Source organism: Leptomonas pyrrhocoris, assembly GCF_001293395.1.
Source record: "Leptomonas pyrrhocoris isolate H10 chromosome Unknown, whole genome shotgun sequence".
Classification (NCBI taxonomy): Eukaryota; Euglenozoa; class Kinetoplastea; order Trypanosomatida; family Trypanosomatidae; genus Leptomonas; species Leptomonas pyrrhocoris.
This window is the reverse complement of record NW_015438358.1, coordinates 1,311,611-1,325,084: the sequence shown is the minus strand read 5'-3', so window position 1 is coordinate 1,325,084 and position 13,474 is coordinate 1,311,611. Positions and strand designations below refer to the sequence as shown.

Genomic DNA, 13,474 nt, shown 5'->3' with positions numbered 1-13,474 from the left:
GAGGCTCCGTCCCCAATGGAAGAGCCACACCGCACATCCCGAGCATGTCCTCTTTCCGTTCTGACGTGATTCATGTTTTGCTTTCCTGCTGTCTGTGTCTGGAGACGACACACGGCAAACGAACGTAGGAAGGAGAAAGCGGGCTCTATTATTTTTTCTACTATCACTTCACCGTTTGACTTTACTGGCAAGTCCAAAAAAAAAGGGAAAGCACAACAGAACCAAGAGAGAAATACACGCATCAGGCTCTGACGAGATGAGCACGGGAATTTACATATTATATATATATATATGTTTGTGAAACAGCATCTTTCGCCGAGTCTGAGTACTTCAACGAAAAGAAAGAGCGGGAGTTTTAGAAAAAAAAGATGTACATTTGGAGTTCCACAGGAAGAGAGAGAAAAGCTTCTACATATCATCTCTATTCCAGTAACGCAGTGAAAACTGCGATGTTGAGAGGGGCAGCAAGTTCTTGGTATAACAGCAAACCAAGAGGTGTTCCGCGGCATTGCGAACTTGTTCAGAGCTTTTTGCCTTATGGAGTTAACTGGGCTGAGAGCGCTGCCTCGGCGGCGTCGGTAATCGCCATTCGATCCGTTTCCTCGTTCCACACGAGCGCGAGATGCTCAAACCGCAAGCTGTAGTCCACCGCGTCTCGCATATACGCTGGCACCGGCTTATTGGTCCTCCGCAGGCACCCCGTCGCTGCATCACGCTCCACGTATTCTTCCTCCATAGCGTGCGCTTGCACTAGACACGCAAATGCGAGTCGGCGAAAGCTGATGTCCTCCTCGCTCTCTGTCTCCCCACGTATCACGCAAGCGCGATGCCACAGCGGGACCGCGTCCGCGCAGTCTAGCGTATTTTTCAACCTGAGGTTGTGCTGCTGCACTTCATCGGTGAGGGCGGCGGCACGGAGCTGCGACTGGTGCGGCAGCAGCTCCGGGCACATGCCATACACCCGCAAAAACAAGCGCTGCTCCGCTTGCCACGTCTCCTCTTGCAGCTGCTTCAACAGCGTCTGGGAAGCCTCATGGAAGTCGTCCTCCAATTGACGCCGCGAGTGCGACTCCGCCTCCGCGACACGATCCGCTGGTCCGTACATGTAGTCGTAGTAGGCGTACGCGAGCTCCCTGAACACCGCCGCCTCTAGCTCGAACAAGTCCGACAGCTCCGCCGCCTCCTGCGTGACAAGGAGAGCAAATACATCATCGCCAGTACACGTGCGCCGCGGCAGTGCAGCACTCAGTCGCTCTTCCGCGCGGAGTCGCAGGTGATCGTTCACCTCGCGAAGGCCGGCCTTGTGTGTGTGGTGGGTGCAGCCTGGAGCGCAGCACGTCACGGGGTCTGGCGCACTGGTGTAGAAGTGCACGTCTTGGAAGGCGCCCGTGCAATACCGCTCGAAGCGTGACGGAACGGTCGGCTTCACACGGGCAGAGTACCGCGCGTGCGCTTGCTTGTACTCTTGCCGCGCCTGCGTGTATTCCTGCACGAGGGATTGCTGAATGAGCGCTGCAAGCGTAGCAGGCTGAGCGGCCACCACCTCTCCGTCTGGATAATCGTCCTCTGAAGGCGAGGCCACCGTAAGCGACATGGTATGCGTGAAATGCGATATTGAAGAAGTAAAAACAAAACTGTAAAGCTATAGAAGGCGGGCAACGCAATGGGCCGGAACACGTGAATGAGAGGCGCTGGAGGAGATTGAGGGGGCCAATATGAAGTCGGAAGGCACGGCGACCAGAAAAAATAAAAGAATAGACACAAAAGAAAAGAGATGAATTGGAAGGGCTACGACAGCACGTAAAAAGACAAGTTTCCGTGTGGAAGGTCAATGGACCTCTCATGTGCCAACGTGCGCAGACACACCAATAAAATCGTTTCGCGAAACAAGGCACACAGCGCGCAGAAGTGCTTCCGCTCCATACGCATTCAGCATTCCTCCGTAAAAGTAATCCGTCACAAACGAGCCGCCACCAACCTCTGTCAGAAGCAGCACAAAATGGTGATTACGCCCGCAACTGAGCACAGTGACATCAGTAACGACGATGGAAGTTGAAGACACCGTTTCGTTTTCTTCTTTTCTTTTCATATTACTTGTTGTTCAGAAAACGTTGACCGACGAGTATTCAGTTCACCGTCAAGACGACAATCGCAAACCGGTAATGTGTCCGTTCTATTGGTTTTGGGGAAGTGCGCGTGTGAGAGTCTCAAGCAAATGGATTATGCGGTGGGGGCGGCGGCGGCACGGATATGTTTGCTGCCCCGGCCCTTGGAGGCGCAGAAGAAAAGCCAGCAGCGTGCGCAGCCGGCGGAGCGTTTGCCGAAGGAAACGCTGCGGAAGACGCTGACGAAGGCGCAGGCGCAGATGCGTGGTGTAGAGGGACAGGTGCTGCTGCGGTAAAGGCAGCCCGTGCGGGTGCCGCATTACGCGACGGTGTGGGAGCACCAGAGGACGTCAGTCCGCCTATCTGTGCTGACGGCGGCGGTGGCGGTGGTGGTGCTGCTGCCTTCACAGGCATGGCAGTCGCCGCACGCGACGCGAGTCGACTAACTTCCCCTGCGGTTGGCGCCGCTGCAGCCGGTGGTGGATCGACGAGAAACAACAGCTCATTCACGTCGTGCATAACGCCCTGCAGGCGGTCCTCCATCACCTCACGATGCGCTGGGCCCAAAATGCGACTGACAAGGTGCAGGACGTAGGGGACGTACAAACGCTTAAACGCCTTCACAAAGGTGACAAAGACGCCTTTCTCCGCGCCGTCCATCGTGTCTAACAACGGGATGTCCGTTAGCATGTCTTGCGCAACATCGACGACAAGACGGTACACCTCCTCCCCACACGACGCCTCCACACCAGGCAGGAGGCACTTGCGAATGGCGTTGAAGGAGGACAGGGTGCCATTGAGGGCGTACGCCAGTGGAAGCCATTGCGCCAGTTGCACCGCCGGCGTGTCGCCCACCGTGGCTGGTGCGTCGATGGCGGTCGAGAAGGTCAAACTCGTGTTGTGGTGACAATACACAGACACCCGCCACGAGGAGGTCTGCATAGAGGTGCGGTACGTCATGCGTGCCTGCCGCATCCCGTCCGCGAAGAGAGCCCGCACCTTCTCTACCAGCACACTGCCCAACAGGCCGGAGACGTCCGTGTGCACGCGTGCCGTCGTTGTGGCGCAGCTGCTGCACTGCTGAATCACCAGCGCCAGCTCAGAGCCGTTGTGGAGGTGCTGCAGGGTGGCGGACACGAGCGACACGAAGCGGTGCGCCTGCTCCTGACACCACAGGCTCAGCTCCTGCGTCGTCTCGCGCTGCTGGGCCTCGGTCGGGGAGGGGAAGCACGCCTTGTACTGCAGCACCACCTCACTCACGTGTACCTTGTACACCGTGACGTACTTAAGGAGGCGCGAGTACGGCACCACGCTCGCGTCTGCCTCCTGCATCAGATGGGCGATGTACGTAGCGCGGCTCGTGAGGAAAAGCGAGCACAGACACGCCGGCGAGCCGCCAAGACGGCGGAGAAGGGAAATGGCCTTGTAGGCGGTATCGACAGAGAGCGGCCCGGACAGCATTGGCATCACGTGCGCATCGACCACGAGCTCCATCGCGGCCACCACTTCCGCTTGAAGTCGCTGAAAAACGTATACGTCGCTCATGTGTTGACACAGCATCATGACGTGCTCAAAGATGAGGAGCGCCTCGTGGAACATGTTGTGACGCACGCACTCCTCCACCAGCGCGGGGGCCTCCATCAGGGCCACGATCTTCTGATGACTTATCACAGCGCTGCGCAGCAGAGATTTTTCTTGCCGCCACGCCTGGCCCGCAAAGTAGAGAAGCTGCGAGGATGATTGCAGTGTCTGCAGGGAGCCAGTCAGACCCTTCGCGGCGTCCTCGGCGCTGCTCGAGAGCGCGGCAGCCGAAACGTTCGAAGCTTGTGCGTTGGCCAAGAGGTCGTAGTGCTCGACGGTGCAGTCCACGATCGCTTGACGCACGCGCGCCTCTTCGGTGTTCTCGCTGGACATCCTTCGCCTTCGCGAATTCTACGAAAAGGAACTTGATGACGAGAATGTGGAAACAAAAAGGGCCAAAAACCAATCGATGCTTCAGAGGAGCAAGCTACAGAAAGAAACGCCTGCGAGGCACACACACACACACACGCAAGAGTGTTGTTGCTGGTGTTTTTCTTTTGGGGGGTGGAGGCGAATACAAACGTGTGAGCAGGTAAACAGGAAACCCAATCCTTCCTTCGTTTTCCTTCAAGTAGAATGATTAAAGAGACAGAGGGAGAGGAAAACAGAATCGCTACAGTTTTTTGTTGTTGATGCGTTGTTTTCCTTGATGTTCTGATCGCTGACGCTTTAATAGAAACGTATTGATGGAGGTTTCTCTTTCGGTTCCCCCCCCCCCTCCGACGCGGCACGAAGGAAACAGGAGAGGCCAGGTTTACCCTGGCTTTCTGCTAACGCAGCTCTCGTGAAGGGTGGCTGATGTAAGGGGGGGGGAAGGGGAAGAAACGGGCTCAGCCTACAAGAGACGATGAACGCGCCCAACGGAAGGGCATTTGGTCCACATTTTTACTGTTGTTTTTCTTTTCTTTTTTCACTCAATCAAGATGGCGATGCCGCAACTAGCCACGTGTGCTTTTCAGTACCATAATCCGTTTTCTCCGACCAGATGGAGAAGATTCGAGAGCATTGTGGAACTGAGGTGAAAAGAGAAGAGAGTAATATCCTCCCCTCAGAGAAAGACCAGCGTGCGAATCGGTTCCATCGAAGTGATGAAGACACCTGAGATGCTGACCACGGCTGAGCGCATGGCGAAATAAATAAATACCAGACGAAGATTTCCATGTTGGTAGATGCAGTACCGTTCAACGTTTTTTTCACCCAGAATGCATTGATTCCTGAACTACGGAAAAGGAGAAGAAGTACTCCATCATCAACCCACTGACTCGGAACAGAAAAGTAAATGAATATGGCGACAGCGTGGTTAAGCAACAACACGCACGGACACAAGCACAAAAAGGAGAATACGGTATAAACAAAATCAGTAAAGGAAGATTAGGGTAGAACAAATTTGTGAGTTCACTGCTGCGTGATTCGCATTCCTTTGTCACACGACTTGCCTACTCCCTTACAGGACTTTTCTTTCTTTTGGATATCGAGAAAAGAATGAAAAGCAAAAAAAAGAGGTCATGCGCGTTTGTACCGCCGCAAACACTTCAGCGCGCAGGGGAAAGCGCGACCGCAATACGAAAAACAATAACCGAATGCGTGAAAGAAAGCAACGGCGGACAGAAAAAAAGACAGACGAATTGGCAATGAAAACTATCTTCTTCTTCTTTGGGTATAACAAAATGTTTTATCCAGTGGTCTCCCACAGTAATGAGTCGTCACGGTTTACAAGAACAAAAGAGCGATCCAGTAAAAGAAATGAAGAACAAGACAAGAATCTGGCAGAAAAAAAAGGTAGTGATTAAATGGTCGATTCCACAAAGCGCGAAAGCGTTCCTTGAGAAGCAAATCAACCATCACATAACGCAGCGAGCATTGATCTTTCATTTCAGTGCCTTCTTCCTTGGGCTGCCCTATCACTCTTTGTTCTTTGGGGGCCTTTACGTACTTTCGCCTCCTTTTATGTGTGTGAAACTCGAAAAGAGCGCGGTATAATAGTAGTGAAAAGTAGGAACACGAATAACAGCGCCGCAGAGTTTTTTTTTCCTCCTCCGCAGAGCTTAAAGAAAACAAACGAAAGAGAAGGAGAAGTGTCAACGGTCCCTACAATTATCGCTTTATTCTAGATCATGGTACGCACGGATTTTCCTTTCATATTCACGTACGTCATTGTTTTTTTCCGGTTTTTTTTTGGATTTCGGTGTGTCTTCACTCAACACCTTTACTGAAAGAGGGAGAAGCGAAATTGTTGGCGTCGCGTGTGCTCTACCTCGTCGTTCTGTCGCCCTTTTATTTAGAAACGAAACATCACCGCCTTGCATCCACTCTGATCCTCCACGGTCGATTGAAAACAGGAAAACTCGCGTGCTGCATTTTTTTTTGTATAACGATAGCTGATAAAACAAGGAGAGAGAGAGAGAGAGAGCACGTGATTGGGCGATAGTTATAGCATTCTTTTGTGGAGGTAGGTGTGTTTGTGTATGCGTGTGTGGTGGGAGGAGTTCCTAGTCCTGATTTATCAACATTAGCGTACATCGCACTCTCTTGGTACATCTGGCGTATTTACTGTTAAACGATGCCGAGAGCCAGCATGGCGTCCGCCACCTTCACGAACCCTGCAATGTTGGCACCGTTGACATAGTTCACCTTGCCGTCGCTCTCGCCGTACTGGACACAGGAGTCGTGGATGCTCGACATGATGGCTCTCAGGCGGCTGTCGACCTCCTCGCCCGTCCACGCCAGGCGCGCCGCGTTCTGCGACATCTCCAAACCGGAGATGGCCACCCCACCAGCGTTGGAGGCCTTGCCCGGCGCATAGATGACGCCTGCCTGCTGCAAGATATGCGTCGCCTCCTCCGTCGTCGGCATGTTCGCGCCTTCGGCGACCAACTTCACACCGTTTGCCACCAGCGCCTTCGCATCCGCCTCCTCCACCTCGTTCTGGGTGGCGCACGGCAGCGCGATGTCGGCTTTCACACCCCACGGACGCTTCCCCGGCACGTACTCGCAGCCCGTCTCCTTGGCGTACTCGGCCAGCGTCTCACGGCGCTCGTTCTTGATCTCCATCAGCGTGGCCAACTTCTTCTCGTCGAAGCCGTCCTTGTCGTAGACGTAGCCGGTGGAGTCAGAGGCCGTCACAACCTTGGCGCCGAGCTCCATGCATTTCTTGATGGTGTACTGGGCCACGTTGCCGGCACCAGACACCAGGACGACCTTGCCGTTGAAGGAGTCGTTGCGACGCTCCAGCATGCACTGCGCAAAGTAGACCAGCCCGTAACCGGTAGCCTCGGGGCGAATCTCGCTGCCCTGGAAGGCGAGGCCTTTGCCCGTGAAGGTGCACTCGTTCGTGTTCGTCAGCTTCCAGTACATGCCGTTCATGAAGCCGACCTCGCGGCCGCCCACGCCGATGTCCCCCGCCGGGACGTCCGTGTCGGCGCCGATGTGGCGGTACAGCTCCGCTACGAGGGACTGGCAAAAGCGCATCACCTCGCGGTCGCTCTTGCCTTTGGGATCAAAGTCGGCCCCGCCCTTGCCGCCACCCATGGGCAGCGTCGTCAGGGAGTTCTTGAAGGTCTGCTCGAAGCCGAGGAACTTCAGAATGGACAGGTTCACCGAGGGGTGGAAGCGAATGCCGCCTTTGTAGGGGCCGATGGCGGAATTAAACTGAACGCGGTAGCCGCGGTTCACCTGGACGACACCCTTGTCGTCCACCCACGGCACGCGGAACATGATCACGCGCTCCGGCTCCACCAAGCGCTCCAGCAATGCGTCGCGGGCGTACTTTGGGTTCTTCTCGAGGAAGGGCCACAGCGAGGACATGACCTCACGGACGGCCTGCACGAACTCCGGCTGGTGTGGGTCACGCGCGATGACGACCTTCTTGATGAAGTCCTCTGCACTCCGGTAGCGAAGGGCGGATCCGGACATGGCTTTTTTGTTCCGTGAGTAGATTGGGGTTCTTTTTCTTTTTATTATTTGTTTAGTTGCTGTGGGGTATAATGACGATGAAGTCAACAAGGATTCGATGGATTCGGCGAGAAAACTGGTGAGTGGGAGCGAAAATAGATTTGAACAAAAAAGGATGTATTTGTATTTCTGCGGGAATCACAGCTCACAGCAAAAGGACGAACAGGAAGAAGAGAAAGGAAGCGATGATGAGCTCTTGAGCCGTTGCCGCTTTAGAGTAACAGCCGCAGCGCAGCTGCCTACCCGCACACATGCATACAGAGAAGAAAGAGACAGGAAGCGGTATGCACTACGCACCGATGCGTCAAGCACACACACAAAAAACTCCCGCACCATTCGCAGTGTCAGTAAAATGGAACTGACGGCCTCCGTCGCTGAAACGCGCAGCGACAACGAAGACCCCCCTCAAAAAAAAAGTGAACGCTGCCCATTCGGAAAAAGAAACACTTCGCTCAGTTTCAAGAGTAATAACCCGGACCGTCGAAGCGGTTAAATGGCCAATCCGTACACAGATTAGAAAAAGGAGGAGACGATCATCTCACGGGTTTGCGCGGTGACAGTTGACCTTCGTGAACATTAGAACACGAAAACGAGTGATAGACGTGCAAAGCAGAGATTTTGAAACCATCAACAGAAAAGACGCACTTTTCAGAGTTGGGAGCTCAGTGAAAAATAAAAAAAAGAACGCTGCAACTTTTATGCCTTTTCATTCTCCACCGTGTAGAGAGCGGAGGTTGTGCAGCGGCGGACGCGGACGAAGCGCTCCGGGGAGAAGCGCCGCGCACGGAAGCAAAAGACGAAGATGCACGTACCAACAATGATAAGGCCGAGTGTCAAGGAAGCAAAGATGATGAGCACGTTTCCTTCGCTGCGGCGAATCAGGCCAATGTAAGTGATGTTATCGCCGATGTTTGAGCTGCTTTGAGAAGCCAGCGAGACTGAGCTCATTTTCGCCTCTGGAAAGAATCTATGAAGCAAAAAAAGAATGTGATGCGGATACCAAAGGCATCAACAGAACAGGTGTGGGGAGTATAACGTATGAATCGCTCTCAAACGGCCAAAAAAAAGGCAGATTACTTCTATGATGAGACCAGCACAAAAAGATGTCTTTTTCCGCGTGAGAAGAGAAGTGAGTCGTTCGTGGTGGGGGGGGGGGGACGACGCGTAGGAGAGGTGCGGGAACGCTTCATTGGAGGAGCCAAAGCAAAGAAGAAAGTGTTCGGAAAGCAATACAGCATAAAATGGAAATGGTGCTTAAGACAGGGGAGAGAAGAAGAGCGTTTGGGCTCTGCGTAAGTGACATTGCAGAGCGGAGACATGGCAGTACACATCATACAGTGATTTCACCCTTCATCTAACCCCACCACCCCACCGTCAAAAGAGTCAACCTCAACCGCAATTTTGAACCGAAGTCACCTTTGCAAATATATATTTTTTCAGTACACGGAATGCCAGCGCACATCGCAAGATGCTGAAGAGCGGTAAGCGCGGCCAACATAAAAAGGCAGTCCTAATTTACATCGCATATAGCTTCAGATGCACAAGGCATCAAAGTATGTGGCGCAAAAAAACACTTTTCTTAACGCCGTTCAGGGCACTGCTCCTCTGATTACACGCCACTGAAGCGGTCAGCGCCTTCCTTCCTCCTGCTGCGCATTTGGGCCTGCTAAGCACTGGTGTACGTAAAGGTGGTTCGCCGCGTCGGACTTGGTGAGCCCGTGCATGCAGATGGCGTCCATGTTCGACGGCGTCACAAGCACCTCCATCACATCTCCACCCTTGCCCGGCTGCAACACACGCAGCACGCAGCCTTCCTCCTCCGGCAGGGGGCACACGAAGACGGAAGACGGCGCAGATGCCAACGCGTCGCCGCTGGCAACTTCCGGTGCGGAAGGAGGGTCAAGTCGGTAGAAGCCTTGAAGAACCATCACGTCACCCGACTCCATGAAAGCCGCTGCCATCCCCCACGAACCGTAGAAGTTGACGCGGACGGGCTTCGCGCAGCTGCCGGCATCGTTGGGTGAGAGAGGGGAGATGCACCCAACTGCGGTGAAGACCTTTTCGTCGCGAAACTCACACGCGCGGAGTGGGACGGTAGCGAGCACGACGCAGCGCAGAATCAGGTCTGGGTATGCCACGCTGCAGGCTGTCTCACTCAATGAGGCGTCGGTGACGTATTCCTCCATGCTCGTTTACGGCTAATAAAGCTGTTCAGAGGAGCTAAAATTTGCTGTGTATGCCTCTCTTTGCTAACATATATGTGTATAGAGGCTATCCTCCACGAGGAGAGAACAGAAGGGGAGTGGAAACGGATGGAGAAGGAACATCGGCACGAGATTTCATTGTGTGCGACAGCGATGTCAGGGGGCACCCAAGAGCAACGCATCGCTCTCGTTCTATTTTACTACGATACCCGTTAACTGGAAAAAAACCCTCCCTATTCGAGAAGTCTCCCTCACTGCTTTCTAGTATATATATTGAAGGTGTTCGAGAACGTATCCAAAGTGGATGGGCTTTATTTTCCCTTCTGTTCTTTCAACTAACTTTCCCTGAATCCGATAATGACTTCTCAAATCCCACAAACAGAAAAAATTTTTGCAAAAAAAAACGTCTCCGTTGAACGTAAGAAAACGGGTAGAAGAAAAAGCTTCGCAATGCGACGCGCCGCAAAAACCGCACGTTTACGAGGATCGAGAAAAACAAAAGAAGACATAGCTACTCTCCTAAGCGCGCTATCGAGCGTTGATTGCACAAGGTACGCGAATGAGTAAGCGCGCCGAGGGATCACCAATTAAAAAGGGAGGAGGGAGGGGGGAATGGCAACGCGTCCAGCTCAACTGGCTTCTGGTGTGCGGCTGTTCTCCTCATTGATGGTGCCCGTAGGGCTAAACAGCGAATCGGATCGTTGCGTGTTCTCTAGAAAGCTCGTCGACGTGCTGAAATGTGTTACGGATGTGTGACCACGCACTTTCTTACCTCTTTCGTGATCGCTGATACTCTCCCTCTTAATACGTCAATGTATACGTTGGTGTGTTGAACGCGCCGTTTTCTTTTTAGTTATTATTTTTTAATGGCAGCGAGTTATGGTGCTGATTTCTTGATGCCATGCATTTCAATCAGCTATTTGAAAAAAAAAACGATCGCGCTTTGGTTTGCTTAGCGCGTCCCGTGCTCGCTCGGCAGCACGTAGTTCGTCAGCGGCACCATCCACGTGACGAGGCAGAATGTGAACACCATAGTCACCATGGTACCGCAGAAGAGAAAGTCCTTGGCCCGTAGGTACGGCTTACCTTTCGAGTCCTCCGCCAGGAGCGAGTTCACGTTAGGAAACGAGCTGATCGGGAACGCCATCGCGCCGGAGCACATCAACGCGGCCAGCATCACCATCGACTGCGGTGTCACGGTGAGAATCCCCGACGACTGCGGCAACAAGAAGCCGATCTTCGCGATGATGGGCAGCAAGATCATCGCTGCCACCGTGTGCGAAACAAACGTCGTGATTATGCCCACGACAACGAGCACCACAACCAGCGTCACGTACGGCGGCGAGCTCGTCAGCGTGGTCTTCAAGCCCATCGCCATGATGTCCAGCATGCGCGAGTCATGCGCACACAGGCCCAGCATGTTACCACCCGCCAACAAGAAGAGCAGGTGCCACGACAGCGTGCTGAAGTCCTCCTTTGACAAAATGCCGACCCCGAAGAAGACAACAATGGGGATGAGCGCGACGATGCCGGTGTCGCCGAAGAACAAGTTTGCCGGCAGCACCCACAGAATGATCGTCAGCGCAGACACCAGCACTACGACCGCACGGGTCACCGGGGAGAACTGGCTCTCCATGGCGGTGTTCACGACCTGCAGAGGGATGTACGGCACATCTTTGAACGGCTTCCACACCACCAGCACAATCAGCCACGCAGCCACCACACTGCCCAGCACCACCGGCAGCGCCACGCCAACCCACTGCGCGAAGGAGACTCGGTAGAAGCCAAGCGCGGTGATCGCCACCGCGTTCTGCGGGGAGGCGATGGGCGACAACATACCACCAATGTTGCACGCAAAGGCCAGGCCCAGCAGAATGCCGTGCGGGGCGTTGGTGCCCTCTGGGAATTCCCACAGGGTGCGCTGCACGACGCCGAGCACCAGCAGCGGGGCGGCCACGTTCGACACGAAGGCGCACAGGAGACAGCTGCTCATCATCACACCCAACAAGTAAAGCGGAGGACGGTGCGCCGTCCAGCGATGCAGCGAGCTGGCGGCGTACATCTCGAGGTTGGTGCGCGAGCACGCCTTCGCAATGGTAAGCCCGCCCATCACGAGAATCTGAACGTGGTTAAACATCTTCCCCAAAATGATCTGCGATGCAACGGTGGCCGTGGCGCTCTGGTGGGTATCGGGGTCCATGACGATGCCCAGGGGGACGGCGAAGAGTGGGATCAGCATGGCGGTACAAAAGAAAGGAATGGCCTCCGTAATCCACAGGGTAATGACGAGCACGAACAGCGCGAGACAGTTGTGTGCCGCCGACGTCTCCGACAGCACAGGCAGCCGCATCGTGATCATAAACAAGGCCGCGCCGAGGAAGATGTAGCGCCACCGCGCGTGCCACTCCTGCGACATAGTCACGTTCGCGTACTGATCCAGCGGTACCTTGAACTTGCGCTCAAAGTCCATGCTCACATTGGACATTAGGTTGTGCAGCCGTGGCATGAGCGTCGTCAGTCGCGATCGCGAGATCTCAGCCTCGATGGCGGCGGTGAAGTCTCCATCCAGGCGGCGGTACTTCTTCAGCTTCTTGGCAGACTTACGAATCGCCTCAATGTTGAGCTCCGCAAAGTGCTGCAGCTGGTGCGCATTCGAGTGCCACTCGAGAAACAACGCACGGGGGGTGTTGCTCTGCACCGCCTTCACCTGAGAGTCGCCAATGATGAGGTAGAACAGCCGCTTCAGGAGGTTGATGAGCCCGCTGTTCGACTCCGGCAAAATGGCGTTCTCCTCCAGCACGGAGGGGTCGCACATGGAGCTCGTCGTGGTGCTCACCAACCCCGTCTCCTCGTTCGGGGCGTCGTCGCTCGCCACGAATATCTTCTTGCTGCGACGGTGAAACTTGCGCTCCCTCTGCGTTGGCACCACCGGCAGATCTGGGTTGAGGTCCATCAGCCGATCGTGCTCCCCCTGCAGGTCGCCCATGAGCTGCTGGAACAGGCCCTCCGCCTTGGCGAGCTCCTCGGTGATAATTTTGAAGAGCTCATTACCGAACTCGCTCCCGCGCAGCTCGGAGTTATGGATGAACTGCTTCAGCCGTTTGTAATTGACGTAGTACTGCTCCCACTCCGGCACAATCTCGTCTTGCAAGCGCTTGCCGAACTTCATGTCTGCGCCCTGTCGTCACGTTCGAGCTGGCAGGTGCGAGAAAAACAGAAACGTTGAGCGAAACAAGGCAAATGAGAAACAGTTAAGGAAAAAGAAGAACAAAAGCAAAAGAATAAGGCCTGAGCCAAGAACGAAGACCCGCTCACGGCAACAACGACGCAGACAAGCGCTCACAGGGAGAGAAGCAAATCCCTTTCAAGGCGACCCGCACTACGAAAGAGAGAGAGGGGAGGACAAGATTGGATGAGGTTGAGTAAAAGAGATATGAACCCATCACAACGGCTCTTTCGTGCACGCTTTTCAAAGAAGGAGCCGTTGCTCCGCGCCGTAACGCTAGCAAAAGAATAGAACCATCACAAGATCAGCAAACGCCTGTGGTCACATAAGCGCCATGCCAACAGAAAAGAGAGCGGCCTCTCATCAGTGCAGCACTAAAGGCAATTTCTCGTGGGTGTTCCCTAAAT

The 13,474-nt window shown here is 54.3% G+C and overlaps 6 protein-coding genes across 13 annotated transcripts; all 6 read right to left on the bottom strand.

Annotated features, from left to right (window-relative positions):
- Positions 1 to 535: 535 nt before the first annotated feature.
- ABB37_01489 (hypothetical protein) lies at positions 536 to 1,693 on the bottom strand (the record flags this gene model as incomplete). Its single annotated transcript, XM_015797998.1, has 1 exon — positions 536 to 1,693. The coding sequence occupies exon 1, from the start codon at positions 1,592 to 1,594 to the stop codon at positions 536 to 538; it is 1,059 nt and encodes a 352-aa protein (XP_015663518.1). The 5' UTR covers positions 1,595 to 1,693.
- Positions 1,694 to 2,207: 514 nt separating this feature from the next.
- ABB37_01488 (putative oligomeric golgi complex component 8) lies at positions 2,208 to 4,253 on the bottom strand (the record flags this gene model as incomplete). The annotated part of the gene is made up of 1 exon (XM_015797997.1): positions 2,208 to 4,253. Exon 1 carries the CDS (start codon positions 4,017 to 4,019, stop codon positions 2,208 to 2,210), a length of 1,812 nt encoding a protein of 603 aa, XP_015663517.1. The 5' UTR covers positions 4,020 to 4,253.
- A 1,986-nt stretch (positions 4,254 to 6,239) lies between these two features.
- Positions 6,240 to 7,783, bottom strand: ABB37_01487 (putative glutamate dehydrogenase; the record flags this gene model as incomplete). 4 transcript variants are annotated; one of them, XM_015797993.1, is made up of 1 exon in its annotated part: positions 6,240 to 7,783. In XM_015797993.1, the coding sequence occupies exon 1, from the start codon at positions 7,596 to 7,598 to the stop codon at positions 6,240 to 6,242; it is 1,359 nt and encodes a 452-aa protein (XP_015663513.1). In that variant the 5' UTR covers positions 7,599 to 7,783. The 4 variants fall into 4 exon arrangements, with proteins under 4 accessions (XP_015663513.1, XP_015663514.1, XP_015663515.1 ...); XM_015797994.1 differs by having other exon boundaries at positions 6,240 to 7,768; XM_015797995.1 differs by having other exon boundaries at positions 6,240 to 7,715.
- Positions 7,784 to 8,333: 550 nt separating this feature from the next.
- On the bottom strand, positions 8,334 to 8,823 carry ABB37_01486 (hypothetical protein; the record flags this gene model as incomplete). Its single annotated transcript, XM_015797992.1, has 1 exon — positions 8,334 to 8,823. Exon 1 carries the CDS (start codon positions 8,583 to 8,585, stop codon positions 8,334 to 8,336), a length of 252 nt encoding a protein of 83 aa, XP_015663512.1. The 5' UTR covers positions 8,586 to 8,823.
- A 442-nt stretch (positions 8,824 to 9,265) lies between these two features.
- Positions 9,266 to 9,915, bottom strand: ABB37_01485 (hypothetical protein; the record flags this gene model as incomplete). 3 transcript variants are annotated; one of them, XM_015797989.1, is made up of 1 exon in its annotated part: positions 9,266 to 9,915. In XM_015797989.1, exon 1 carries the CDS (start codon positions 9,821 to 9,823, stop codon positions 9,266 to 9,268), a length of 558 nt encoding a protein of 185 aa, XP_015663509.1. In that variant the 5' UTR covers positions 9,824 to 9,915. The 3 variants fall into 3 exon arrangements, with proteins under 3 accessions (XP_015663509.1, XP_015663510.1, XP_015663511.1); XM_015797990.1 differs by having other exon boundaries at positions 9,266 to 9,910; XM_015797991.1 differs by having other exon boundaries at positions 9,266 to 9,888.
- An 878-nt stretch (positions 9,916 to 10,793) lies between these two features.
- On the bottom strand, positions 10,794 to 13,222 carry ABB37_01484 (putative Sodium/sulfate symporter; the record flags this gene model as incomplete). 3 transcript variants are annotated; one of them, XM_015797986.1, is made up of 1 exon in its annotated part: positions 10,794 to 13,222. In XM_015797986.1, exon 1 carries the CDS (start codon positions 13,008 to 13,010, stop codon positions 10,794 to 10,796), a length of 2,217 nt encoding a protein of 738 aa, XP_015663506.1. In that variant the 5' UTR covers positions 13,011 to 13,222. The 3 variants fall into 3 exon arrangements, with proteins under 3 accessions (XP_015663506.1, XP_015663507.1, XP_015663508.1); XM_015797987.1 differs by having other exon boundaries at positions 10,794 to 13,204; XM_015797988.1 differs by having other exon boundaries at positions 10,794 to 13,038.
- Positions 13,223 to 13,474: the final 252 nt, after the last annotated feature.